The sequence below is a fragment of the Diospyros lotus genome, chromosome 1, assembly GCF_014633365.1.
Source record: "Diospyros lotus cultivar Yz01 chromosome 1, ASM1463336v1, whole genome shotgun sequence".
In the NCBI taxonomy this organism is placed as follows: Eukaryota; Viridiplantae; Streptophyta; class Magnoliopsida; order Ericales; family Ebenaceae; genus Diospyros; species Diospyros lotus.
This window is the reverse complement of record NC_068338.1, coordinates 48,394,434-48,408,199: the sequence shown is the minus strand read 5'-3', so window position 1 is coordinate 48,408,199 and position 13,766 is coordinate 48,394,434. Positions and strand designations below refer to the sequence as shown.

The 13,766-nt window shown below is 33.7% G+C and overlaps 1 protein-coding gene across 1 annotated transcript; it reads left to right on the top strand.

The window, feature by feature from the left end:
• Positions 1-7,750: 7,750 nt before the first annotated feature.
• Positions 7,751-13,263, top strand: LOC127786637 (cytochrome P450 CYP72A219-like). The gene is made up of 5 exons (XM_052314168.1): positions 7,751-8,057; positions 8,188-8,405; positions 10,221-10,474; positions 12,052-12,448; positions 12,802-13,263. Exons 1-5 carry the CDS (start codon positions 7,766-7,768, stop codon positions 13,225-13,227), a joined length of 1,587 nt encoding a protein of 528 aa, XP_052170128.1. The 5' UTR covers positions 7,751-7,765; the 3' UTR covers positions 13,228-13,263.
• The last annotated feature ends 503 nt before the right edge of the window (positions 13,264-13,766 follow it).

The window sequence follows — 13,766 nt, the reverse complement described above, 5'->3', positions numbered from 1 at the left end:
GATAGATGAAGAAATGAAAAATTGATTGAAGGTTGATTTGAGATAGAGCTAGCAATTTTTGATACGATCTGACGACATGATATGTAGTTAGATGGGTTAGGATTAGGGCTAATCGAGTTTGGGTCATAAATGAGTTTCGTTTATGACACGATTATTTTCGTGTCTTATGTAGGTCAACTTGTCTAACCCGTTTAGACACGTAATGACTCATTTAATTAAACATGTTAATGGATTGACCCGAATACGTTAACATGATTATATACGAAATGACACGCTTAATTAAAAAGTTTAATAGATTGATCTGAATACATTAACATAATTATATACGAAATGACACGTTTAAGATAAATTTATAAAAATAAATTAAATAAAAAATATTTTTAATAAAAAAGGTTAGTAAGTTGTTCCGATATTTTTTATCGTTCGATGAGAGATGTTACATCTCTTCTAGTCGCTAAATAAAAAAAATAAAAAATATTTTTTTAATAAAAATAAATAAATTTAAATGTAAATTTATAAAATAAATTGTTTTAAAAAATCTATAAATAAAATAAATATATTGTTTTTTAATATATTAATAAATAATATATTTTAATAAATTAATTAATTAATTTAAAAAATAAAAATAAAAAAATTGTAAACTTAAATAATTAATATATATTAAAATTACAATTTATATAAAAAAAATTAAATATAATTTTTATACTTATTTAATATAAAAAAATTGTATATATTTTATATTTATTTAAAAATAAATTTTTATATATAGAAATAAAATTTATAATAATTAAAATTTTATTTAATTAATTAAATAGAAATTAAAATTTTATTTATATAATTATTAATTTAAAGATAAAAAATTAAAATTCATATAAATATATAAAATGTGTTTTTTTGGTAGTGATTATATTTGTATTTCTAATTTTAAAATTGTATTTACTAAATAATTAACTCGACAACAATATTTATAACATTATATTTGTAGTTCTTATTTTAAAATACAAATGAGAACTAATTAAAATACAAATATTATGCTTTTTATTTAAAATTATTATAATATATTAAATAAATAACTACTTAAAAACAATTTTTACAAATAAATTGTATATTCATGGATATTTTTCATCTAAAAAACATTTAAAGATGCATTTAAAATTTAAAAAAATAAAATACTAAAAATATAATGTATAGAGAAAAAAAAATGTCTTATAAATTTTGGTGATGCTCGTATTTTCTAAATGAAGACTCTATAAAAAATAAAATAAAATAAAAAAATAAACAAAACTTTAAAAGTGAGGGGAGGAAAATGGAGATAGAAAGTAATTCAGAGGGGATGGGGAGAAGTTTCAAAGGGGGCGCACGCGAAGGGGGTTTAGACTGTTTAGTGACGGGCATCTTTCTATCCTTGTTTAGCAATGGGTAGATGCCCGTCATTTACCTGTCGCTAAATAGGAAAGAGGGGTTTAACGACGGAAAGATGCTTGTCGCTAAACGGTGAAGGGGGCGCAGGAAAGGGTTTAGCGACGGGCATCTTCCCATCACTAAATGGGATAGGTAGATGCCCGTTGCTAAACAAGAAAGAGGAGTTTCCTATTTAGTGATAGGAAGATGCTTGTCGCTGTTTAGCGACAGGCATCTACCCATATCTATTTTTTTAAAAAAAATTCAAAAATTTTAAGAAAATATTTCAAATATTTTTAGAAAATAACATAAAATATAAATAATATACACTACAACAAAAATGATTTGTTGAGGCATCTTTTTTAGGACATTTTTTAGAAAGTGTCATCTAAAATACCATTTTAAGGCACAATTTAAAAAAGTGCCCTAATACAATAACTTTAATGAGGCACAATAATTAAGTGCCTTATAAAATATCATTTTAAGGCACAATTTAATAAAGTGCCTCAATATAACAATTCTAATGAGGCACAACAATGAAATGCCCTAATAGACAAATATAAGTGTCTTAATAGATAAATCTAATAGAGCATAATTTTTGAAATGCCCCATTAAAATAATTCTAACAAGACACTCTGATGAAGTGCCCTAATAGACAAATCTTAAGTGCCCCAATAGAATAATTCTAATGAAACTTAGATATACTATAAAATAAACATAGACACATATATTAATAAGATGATGTGCAGATTAGGTGGTCACGCGTGTGTAAGAAGAAGGAAAGGTTTAGGGTTCCAGTCGAGGGAGAAGTAAGTTAGAATTAAGAGAAGGCCTTGTGGGGGATATGAAAAATAAATTTACAGTAATTTTTGAGGCATTTTTAAGCGTCGCAACAAACTTAAATTTATAATTATTTTTAAGGCATTTGTAAGTGCCTCAATACGTTTTTGGGGCACAGTTACATGGGGCATTATTATTAATGCCCTAATAGTTAAAATGCCTCAAGAAACTATCTATTAAGGCATTTTAAATGCCTCTTAATTCAAAATTTGTTGTAGTGATATATATAGAGAAAAATTTATTTTATACTCAATAATATATATAAATAATAAACAAAATCCCGAATTTGGAGTATTTTACTTTCACGCAATTCACAAAGTTCAATAAACAATTGATATTTCACGATCAATGATACATTGGAAGACTCTTTTAGGTCTTCCAATATTAATAAATTGATTGTTTTGCTCTTGTATATTCTAAAAACAAAAAAGATATTTGAGAGTTATTTCTTGAATTCGAAATAGAGTACTTGAGTTCTCCCAATAACTAAAAAATATAACATGCTTGAATTTAAATGGGGTTCGCAGTGGTAGAAGAATTGGATCGAAAAAAGAGAGATTCTAGTTATAAGATATCTAATAAAACTATCACTACAATTGAAATCTTATTCAAATAGAAGAATTAATTCATATATAAATAATATATTTAACAAAAAAATGATAAATCAAAAATACTATATTTGTCTTATATCCGAATATGTTTGTCATATAACCGTAGCTCTAGATATGTTTTATTCTCTGTGTCTTATATCTAGATATATTTTACTTATATTTGTTTTATGTTCGAATATGTTTTTTTTTTTGTTTTTGCCTTATATTTGAACATGAGTTTCTTTGTTTGTCTTATATTCGAATGCAGACGGAATATTTAGTTGCTAATTCAGATTAAAGTTTTACAAATTATTATATTAATAGTGAAAAATTCAGTCCCCATTTTGATTTTAATTTGTAATTTTTTTTATTAATTTTTGCAACTTAACAATCTAATATTCTACATTTAAATATGAAAAATTTCTTTGTCAAATGAAATTTTAAATTTAATTTAAATATTTTATAAATATTCTACATATTCCGTTGCTAATTCAAATTTAAATTTTTTTCCATTTAGCGACGAATTTGTTCCGTCGCTAAATTATTTTAAATATAATATATTCAAATATATTTATATCTTTTAAGAAATGAGAAGTTTGGTCGTTTATAATTTAATGTAAGTAATGTCTTCTCATTTACACACTAAATATAAAATAATTAGAATATAAGTGTGAAACAATATTATTTAGTGTCGTCATTATTTTATCTTATTCTTAACTTTGTAGTAACACTATTTAATCCACAAATAAAATAGAACGTTCAAGTTTTTAGCATATTAATTTTTTATGATAAATATATAGGTGAGTTACATAGAGTGAGTTTCATAGAATTACATAAAACTCGTAATATTCAGTATAATGTATGGAGTTCAGGGCTTTCTTATTATATATATAAGCGATCAGCATCTGTCCATCGTTGTTTCAAAAAAATTTAATTTTATTCAATTGCTAAAATATTTTAATTTTAATTCAAATATTCTTATATTTTAGTGACGAAACTGTTCTGTTGCTGAAAAATTATAAATTTAGTTAAATTTTTGTTATTAAAAATTATTTGTATTATAGCACTAAAATTTATAATTTAATTTTTAAATTTTTTATTTTATTGCTGAGAGATTTTCATATTAATTTATTTTTTTAATTTAAAATTTTAATTTATTTTAGTGATGGAACTATTCCGTCGCTAAAAGGGGATTTATTTAATTTTTAAGTTCTCATTTTTAGCGATGAAATTTTTTCGTCGAGTAAAAAATTAAAATTAAATAATTAACTTTAGCGATGAAATTATTCTGTCACTAAAATATTTTAATATTAATTTATATTTTTTTCAAATCTTTTAGCGACAGAATTAATCCGTCACTAAAAAATTTAAAATTAAATTTTAATTTTGATGTCTTTTAGCGACGTTATGGCTAAAATTTATAATTTAATTTTTAAATTTTTAATTTTAGCGACGGAACTAATCCATCGCTAAAAGATTTGTATATTAATTTTTATTTTTTTATTTTTAACGACAAATTTTTACAATAACTAAAAAATTTAATTACTTTAATTTCTTTTAGCGATGAAAAATTCATCGCTAAATTAAAATTTCATATTAAAATTTTTGCAATGACAACTCATTGGCTAGCCTATTACTAATTAGTGACGAATTTTTTCTTGTTGTTAATTCTGTCTCTAAATAATATTTTTCTTGGAGTGTAAATAATAGTAAAAATATTAAAAAAATAAATTAGATAAAGAATTAATTGGTTGCTTGTTCGACTTTTCTTCTTCAACTCACAACTAAAGTTGATAAAAAATAGAACATAGGTGTCCCAAATTATTTTATATATATTCTTATAAAAAATAATATTACTCCTTAGTCCAATAAATATAATATATATATATATTGTTTTGATATTATTTTCATAAAAAACTTGTGAAAAGTTAAGAAATATATAGTTTTTCATTTGCTATATTGGAAAAGTCTACAGTGCTCGAATAACTCGTACTAAGAGATTATTGAAGCTAATATTGCCCGAGAAATTGACTGTTAAATTGGCGTCATCCTGAGAGCAATTTAAGAGTAGGGTTTATCAAAAGACGTGCCCTCTCCTTCAAGCACAGCCTTCCTCCTCGCCTCTTTCCTCGCTGAATGCCCTTTTGTTCCTCCTTCCTCACCGATCGCCCTCTATTTTGTTCCGACTGCCCTCCATTTGTTCCTTCTTCTTCATTGACTACCCTTCTTGCTCTGCCTCATTCGCACTGCCTTTCTTTCTCTGCCTCCAAAGACTTCGTATCTAATGGGTTAAGATTTGATGTTAAAACCCAAAAGTAATTGGATTATGCTACACGAACTAACAACTAGACAAATGGGTGGACAATTGCAACAAAATTACAGATGTATTCTCAATTTAAATTACAAATATATCCTTAACTTTTCAGCTCAAATTGAATACCCAGGTTCTTCTTCCTCAACTACTTTTTCTTTCTCTCTTTCTTTCTCTCCCCCACTGCGTTCTGTCATCCATCTATGGTCGGCCAGTTTCTTCTTCTTCTTATTCTTTCTCTCTCTCCTTCTCTTTCTCTCTCTATTTTTCCTTCCCCACTCTCTCTTGTCTGCTACGCTTCTTATGGTCACCATTCGCCTTCGATGCAGTCGTACTCGCTGCTGCCTCCATCACATTTGCCACCGTTGAAGCCTCCGCCATCAACGGTTCTTATCGTTGTTCGCCTCTGTTGTAGCCTCCATCACCGTCCGCCTTCGCCATTCCAGCCACCACCGACTTCTCCATCTCATTCTCTCTCTCTCGCCCGCGGCTTCTCCTCTCCCATCCCTGTTCATTGTTTCCTGCTGTTCGTCGCCGTTGCAACGATTTTATATACAACTTAGTATGAATATATCTTGATAAAACTTAGTATTTTTAACTTTCATAGAGATTTTATATACAACTTATATAATAAACTCCTCATTAAAAACAAAGATTAAAAGGAACCATCCATCATCATCATCAATAGCAGCAGAAGCACAAGAACAACCCAAATAAACCCATTGAAATATTCAATTCATGGCATCCATTGAAATATTCAATTTATAGCATTTTTGTATACTGTTAATCGTTTTGAAAACTCGCTTCCAGAATTGGACATTATCGATTCTGAGCTTCCCTAAAATATCTCCGACTAGAGATAAAAAAATGTAGAGTAATCTGATAAAATTTTTAAGATAGAGTTGCTCAGAACAAGCAAGATTAGATCTGTCTGCAAATAACTCTGGCTTCTGTTCTAACGTCGATTTTGAATTTGGTATTGCGAAACTAGATTCTTCGGTAGAATTTCTAGGTTGTTCAGCTCTAGGAACAACATTTTTCAAGTTAATCTCGAGTAAATCTTCCTCATCCCTTGTTTAATTTTCCTAGAAAATTTACCAGGAAGTGTTTGAATGCGAGAGACGTTAGAAGTCAAAATCGCTTCCGAACCTTCGACTTTTCCAAATTTCAGGGCGTTTTCGTCAGAAGAAGCGTAGCAGACGCCAGAGAAAATGAGAAGAGAGAGATAAATAGGGGCTGACGGCAGCAACACCGCGATGTCACGTCGGAGGTGGACGCGCGGTGGAGAAACAGAGTGAGAGAGACAGAGTAGGTGAAGGGGCAGGTGAATGGGACCATCTTGCTGGTGAGGACCGACGGCGACAACACCGCAACGTCATGCTAGAGGTTTTCAAGCGGTGGAGATACAGAGAGAGATTTCTGATAGAGAAAGTGAGAGGAACAAACTGGGTCATTCGAAGAGAGAGAGAGGGTGGAGGGAATAAGTGGGCGGGATTCAAATTATTTTATTCATTTGACTTTAAAATATTGCGATAATTTAGAGTTGTTCACCAGTTTGTCTAGCCGTTAGTTCGTGTAGCATAATCCAAAGTAATTTATATTCTGATTCCTGATACTGGGGGGAGCGTGCTTCTGGTGATTAATGAAATTAATTAGGGGGATGTGCTAATCCCCATTTTCCCTGTAAACCACAACATCTTGCCTCCACTCTCTCTCTCGATCTCCATGGAAGGAAAAATGATCTGGTTGGGGGGCTGGGGGCTAACTTGTAAAGGTCTGTAAATGGGCCTCGCACCGTTATGAAACGCCGCGCAAAACTTCTTGTTGTTTGATTAATAGCATATCTCATCATAATAATAATCATAATATTTTAAGGTAGATGCTTGCAATAATGTAGTGTTGAGATCTAACCATATCTAATGCATGTGCACTGGTACTAATCACACTTATAAGCTTGCTTTGTCATCATTATACTCCACAAGAAAAGAGGAGAATATGCCTGCCATTTCAACCTTCAGACTTCAGTTCTTCTCTAATGAAAGTGGTTAAGGAACTCTTGGTATTATGCCATTTTCTTTCTCTGTTTTATGCGTGTCCTGTAATTATTTCAGCGCCATGCGGTATACAAAGGCAAGAGGCAGTAATAATCCATGGTACACAAACTCTTGGAACGAGCCTTTGGGCCGCCGGAGAGACAGCGACGCGGGAGATACAGACGGCCAGAACGAGTCGAAGGCACTGTGGAGGCACGGTCGCACACGCGCGCAAGAGAGAGAGAGAGAGAGACGTCGTTGCTGGTGAGGAGCGTCGGCTGCAGGAGGAGACGCACGTCGATGGTGGAGGGGACGCACGTCGCGGAGAGAGAAAGAGGTGGAGAGAGAGAGAGTGGACCGCGGGGAGAATGAGGTTAGAACTCCTTCAACTCTTCAATGGCAGATTTGTAATATTGTTGAGGGTGTGGGGTAAATTTGTCAAACCAAATTGGCTTCGTTAAAATTTCTGTATAACTCATTCGGGCAGTGTAGAACGACTCGCTATATTTTATTGAGAATATTGTTCTACATCCCACACCACTATTTTGTTATCATCTTCAAGCTCACAACTCTCTCTATTTCTCTCTGCGATGATGGAGATTGCATTCATGGAAGCCATGGGCATGGCTTGTGCCTTAGCAGCGGCGGCGTTGGCGGCGTGGTGGACGTGGGCAGTGGTGAATTGGGTGTGGGTGAGGCCGAGGAAGGTGGAGAGGTGGCTGAGGCAACAGGGTCTCGCCGGAACCTCCTACAGGCTCTTGTATGGAGACATGAAAGAGAGCTCCCATCTGTTCAAGCAAGCTCTCTCCACTCCCATTCCTCTTTCCAATGATATTGTGCCACGCGTCATGCCCTTCCTCCATCGCTCCCTCCTCCATCATGGTACCTAGCTATTAATTTTCGGGTCACTTTAATTGTTACAAATAATTAATATATACTACGTCCGTGGAGACTAATTAAAATTAATAATATAAAAGATAAAATAAATTCTTTATCTAATTTCTTGGGACAGGAAAGAAATCATTCAGCTGGCAAGGGCCATTTGCACGAGTGAACATAATGGAGCCTCAGCTGATAAAGGAGATATTGTCCAAAAATTTCCACTTCCAGAGGCCCCATACCAATCCGCTGGTGAAGTTGTTAGCCGCCGGCCTAGCTGCCTACGAGGGCCACAAATGGGCCAAGCACAGAAAGATCATCAACCCAGCCTTCCATCTGGAAAAATTGAAGGTTAACAACTTCAACTTACATATATGTTTCACAGATACATACTATTTTAGCAGGGCCACATGTTTTGATCGAATTTGGAGTAACTAGGCTGAGTTGGTTTGGATCTAGCTACTTCGTGGTTGAGTTAGCTTTTGTTTCAAATTTTCAAACCCAATCATGTTTGTTGATAGTGAAGCATAACGACACCGTTTAGGTCTGGAGGGTCAGCTTCAATTAATCTGTCGTCCACGTGTCGGCGGATTGCTGCTCGGCAATCGCCCAAGATCATGCCCATTCTCTTATTGATGGTTTTGTCCTTTGCAATGCTGGTCGTCCATGTTGCCTTTATTCTATGCAATCCCAGCCTTCCATTCTCATTATGCGTCTCTTATTTATTGCTCAGTGACTCGAGATTTGTGAGGAAGAGCGAGAGTGAGAAAAAGGGCGAAGAAGAGGGTTAGCGAGGGGTTTCTCATTTTTGGGTTGTTCTGCCCTTCGTCTTCTTCATGTTCTTCTTTTGGTTTTTTAAGGTAAGCCTCTTATATCTATTTTGTATGGTTATCGGGTGATTTTGTTAGAAGAACCATTTTATGTGTAGAGAGTGGTTGTGAGGCTTGTGCTACTTTCTCCTTCCCCACTTTTTCTTTGCGGTGTGCATGATTTATGCTGTTTTTGGTTTATGTTTTTGATTGAGTCTCTGTTGTTGGGTCCAGGAGCAGACCCACTTGAGGCCAGTGGGGGCAGTTGCCCCAACTGGGCCATATTTTTTTTTAAATGTTATTTTTATAATAATTTATTATTAAAAATAGAAAATTTATATTATATTTTATTACTAAAATTAAAAAAAATAAGTATTGAAGAAAATAAATATGTAATGGTCCAGTAACCATTATAATATTTTTTATAATTTAATCATAATTTTATTTTTTTATAATAAAATTAAGTATTAAAGAAAATTATGAAATAAATAAAATAAATAGGGAAAAAATTTATATTGAAAAAAACAAACAAATTAACAAAATAAATATTGAGTAAATTGATGTTACATGATTTTTTATGGATCCCAAACTAAGAATTACAATAATATATTATAATGTTAATTTTCAAAATCAAATTAAAAGAACTTACTTGCAAACATGATTTTTTTAGGTCTGTATTAATTTCGAAATCAAGATAATTCATTTTAGTTCGGTTCAATGAATTTGATAATTGATTGGAATATAATATAAACTAAGATGTCGTATTTTTTTATATTGTTATCTTTTTAAAACAAATAATGAGAAACAAGGAGATGGTGATTCTTTTATGAAGGAAAGGTTCAAAAATTAAATAAAAAAAATAGATTTTAAGTTCATGTTAGAGATGCTAATAGTGCACACGATTAAGCTTGAAATAATTGTAAAACTTTAATGAATTAAGAACAAAATATTGAGATAATTTTCTTTAGACAATTAGAACAAACATTGTGTGATTGTCAAATTCGTTTAAATACGTTAATTGATTGTGATCGACCTCTTTTACGAGAAGAACTATCGTGATTATGATGAGTCTAAAGATTTAAATAATCAATATAATTTTTTTAAGTAATTATAATTTTTAGTATGAAAAGCTTTAAAGAATAATTGAAAAAAAAATTATTTTAATATTATTATTATTATCTTATTTTTAAAATTATATTTTATATATTTAAGTTTGCCTCCAATAAATCAAAATCTTCACTCCGCTTGGGTCTAAAAGTTTCAGTGGTATCAAGGCTGTGGCTTGTTTCCTGTTATTTGCCCAGCACTGTTGTTTGAATTAATATGATGTGTGTTTTGGCGGCGTTTTAATTTGCAGCACATGTTGCCGGCGTTCCAGGCGAGCTGTAGCGAGATGATTAGCAGATGGGAGAACGAAATAGCCGGCGCCGGAGTACGGGCAGCAAGTGAAGTGGACGTGTGGCCGGAACTTCAGGCTTTGTCCGGTGACGTCATATCTCGGACGGCGTTCGGCAGCAACTACGAGGAAGGAAGAAGGATATTCCAACTCCAGAAAGAGCAGGCCGAACTTACCATTCAGGCCGTCAATTCCGTTTACATCCCAGGCTGGAGGTACTCTACAATCAACTTTTATATCCATCTATGGTCTCATGTCACATATAAGATGTGGTGGTGTCGTTGAGAAGATTTCATGGGTCAGTCCTTAAAAGGGACTCATGGTGCTACATATATTACTGACAACCTACTGGGGGTTATTTATAGTGGATTGATGACATCCCTAAAGTTATTTATTATTGAGCAATAAACGCACAATAAATTGCTCACAAAAATCAACCCACATAAAACAAAAACTTCTGATAGAACTGAAAAGATTAAACTCCCAACACAATCATGACAAACATACACGAGATATACAAAACAGAAGCATAGACAACATAAAAATAAATAACGCAAAGGAGGCGAGACTTTTACTGTGGTTCACCCAAAAAATTGGGTTACGTCCACGTTGAGATCTGGTAAGAAGAGCTCACTGCACTATAAAGAGAAGCAGTACAACCGATTTACATCAACATATCAGACTCTCTGTACATCACTAACATTGCTAACAAAATCGACCCAATGATCACAAACTTAAGATCAAAGGTCTACCAATCAAGCTAGTGAACAAAGAGAATATACAGAGTATGTACAGAAAACAAAAATAGAGAATAGGAAAATCTCATCCGGACCCCTAAGAGAGGAAACCCCTCACAGACTCTCGGCCAAAACAACAGAAATGAAACCCTAATAACCAATGCCTTTTTCTCCCTCTCTCTTTCTTGTCAATGATCGAATCTCGAGGCGGCACATAAATAGCTAAGATGGTGGGCTAAGATAACCCGAGATAAAGCAAAATTGATGGCCTGGATCAACTCGCGATAAAACAAAGATAGATGGACAAGATCAGATTGGGAAAAGAGACTTGGGCAGATCAAAGCAGCAGCTACCAAGAGGGCCAGCTGGAGGTTGTCGCGTGGCCTTCCAGCGGGTTGCCAAAAAAGCAATCGGGTTGCCCTGCTACCTTCCTCCAGCTAGAGACCAAAACGGCATCACTTTAATGCTTCATAATAAATAACATTTATGATGGCCTTGAGTAACATGGTGTAAAATCAAATGGCCCCATGAGGCAAGCCTTGCGGCTGGCTGGGACTTGGGTTTGGTAGAACTCATTCTAAATGAGTGTGTCCATTTAAGACTAGTTTAATGACTTGTTAATATTCATAGGTTGTAAAAGAAATCCGACTATGATAGTCCTATAATATATATGATTGATGTATCAGATTGTTTCTTAAATTTTTTTCACTATTTACTAAAAAAATCATTTATGTAGACTTTGAAAAATAAAAAGAGTTATATATAATCAAAATCATTTTTTTTTATAAGTATGCTAGAATAATGTGTTATATCCAATACGAAGTGCTGCTGAGGGAGTGAAACCCCCCCTTTCACTCCTTCCTCTGTAAGCGTCGCAGTGCAGAAAGAGGCAGTGAAGAAATTTCACCCCCTTAACACTCGATATTAGATAGAATAGTACAATCCTAAATATATATTATCTGTATCTACATATGTGTGCATGTGATTAGACATTATTATTTTCTTATGCATGCTTAGTAAAAAACGGAAAATCAAAGGCTTGGTTAAGTGTGCAGGTATTTGCCAACCAAAAGGAACCAGAGGATGAAGCAAATTGACAAAGAAATTAGGGGTCTCCTGAGAGGCATAATAGACAAAAGAATGAAGGGTGGTGAAGCCAGCAAAAATGACTTACTGGGCATATTATTGGACTCAAATTTCAGAGAAGTTCAGCAGCATGAGCATGGACATGGGCATGGCAACGTCAAGAAGGTTGGAATGAGCATTGATGAGGTGATTGAAGAGTGCAAACTGTTCTACTTGGCTGGCCAGGAGACCACCTCAGCCTGGCTTGTATGGACACTGGTTCTCTTGAGTTGGCACCAAGATTGGCAACACCTTGCTAGACAAGAGGTTTTGCAGGTGTTTGGGAATGAAACTCCAAGCTTTGATGGCTTAAGTCATCTCAAAATTGTAAGTATATTTTCGAAGATATATTATCAGATTACTGAGGTTTAATTTGAAGATCAATGCTCCTACTTATGAGCGACAATTTCGTTAGCTTTTCGTACTCCCACTTAAAAAACATGCGCGGGAGGTCGAATGGTGATTTTTGTTATCGTTTTGTCGCTGCACCGACAATCAACAACGGGTCAAAGTGGGCGGCCAAATGGTCAATTCTTTTGACCATTTTCGAGCCTGTATTAGCATTCTCTTTGGTTACACAGTTAGACTTGATTTTTCTAAAAGTTCTAATCCTATCTGGCTTGAGATTTGAGGAGTTATTCAACGATACGCAATTAATGTGCATTTTTTTCTTCCTAAAGGTAACCTCCATTCTGTACGAGGTTCTGCGGTTATACCCACCAGCCGTTGAGTTAACTCGAACTGTGCACGAAGAGACGCAATTGGGAGGAATTTGCCTACCTGCCGGCGTTGTCCTTGTGTTGCCGGATATTCTACTTCATCGCGATCAAGAAATATGGGGGGAGGATGCCGAGGAGTTCAGGCCAGAGAGGTTCTATGAAGGAGTGTCAAACGCGACGAAGAACCAAGTTTCATACTTCCCATTTGGTTGGGGGCCTCGGGTGTGTATCGGACAAAACTTTGCCATGTTGGAAGCCAAGATGTGCTTGGCAATGATATTGCAACGATTCTCTTTCAAGGTTTCGCCATCCTATGCTCATGCTCCAATTGCTATCGTTACTCTTCAACCCCAATTTGGAGCTCAACTTATTCTCCACAAACTTTAATATTGCACACGTTGTATCCTTTGTATTAGTAAACTATGTATAAAAGAAGGGCGGTGATATATAGGGGTGCTACTGGAGCACCCTATACTGCATGGTGGGCTCCTACCATGCACTGTAGGGTCAGCCGACGGAGTTGCCCGACTCCATGGCCATCCCTCTCTATATACATAAAAAAACTAAAGGAAAGGGACAGAATTAAATTATTTTAATTCTCCTAGCTATGTTGTTTTCATTCTCTCCTAATTAATAGTATGTTTAGTGCTTGTTTGTTTGGTTGGAGGTTTGTCCATTTTGTCGTCACAATTTGTGAGATTAATCTCACATTGACAGTGTACTTGGGAGTATTTAGTTAGTTTTTAATGAACCTATAATCATCTTTAATTAGTAGTTTTAAGTAAGGACTTACAATATTACAAGTGGTATTTAGACTAACTCATTAAAATAGCTATCGTTTTGGTGTGGGCTGAAAAAATATTCTAAGACTAACTAGGGTCAAATTGAGATACGAAAATTTTAATTTATTGAGGATAGTAGGTATT

What these genes read in the sequence shown, in the direction of transcription:
- LOC127786637 (XM_052314168.1), top strand. Translation starts at nt 7,766, where the DNA reads ATGATGGAGATTGCATTCATGGAAGCCATGGGCATGGCTTGTGCCTTA. An exon ending in TCGCTCCCTCCTCCATCATG is followed by an intron (nt 8,058 to 8,187) that starts GTACCTAGCTAT and finishes TTCTTGGGACAG; the next exon opens with GAAAGAAATCATTCAGCTGG. An exon ending in TCCATCTGGAAAAATTGAAG is followed by an intron (nt 8,406 to 10,220) that starts GTTAACAACTTC and finishes TTTAATTTGCAG; the next exon opens with CACATGTTGCCGGCGTTCCA.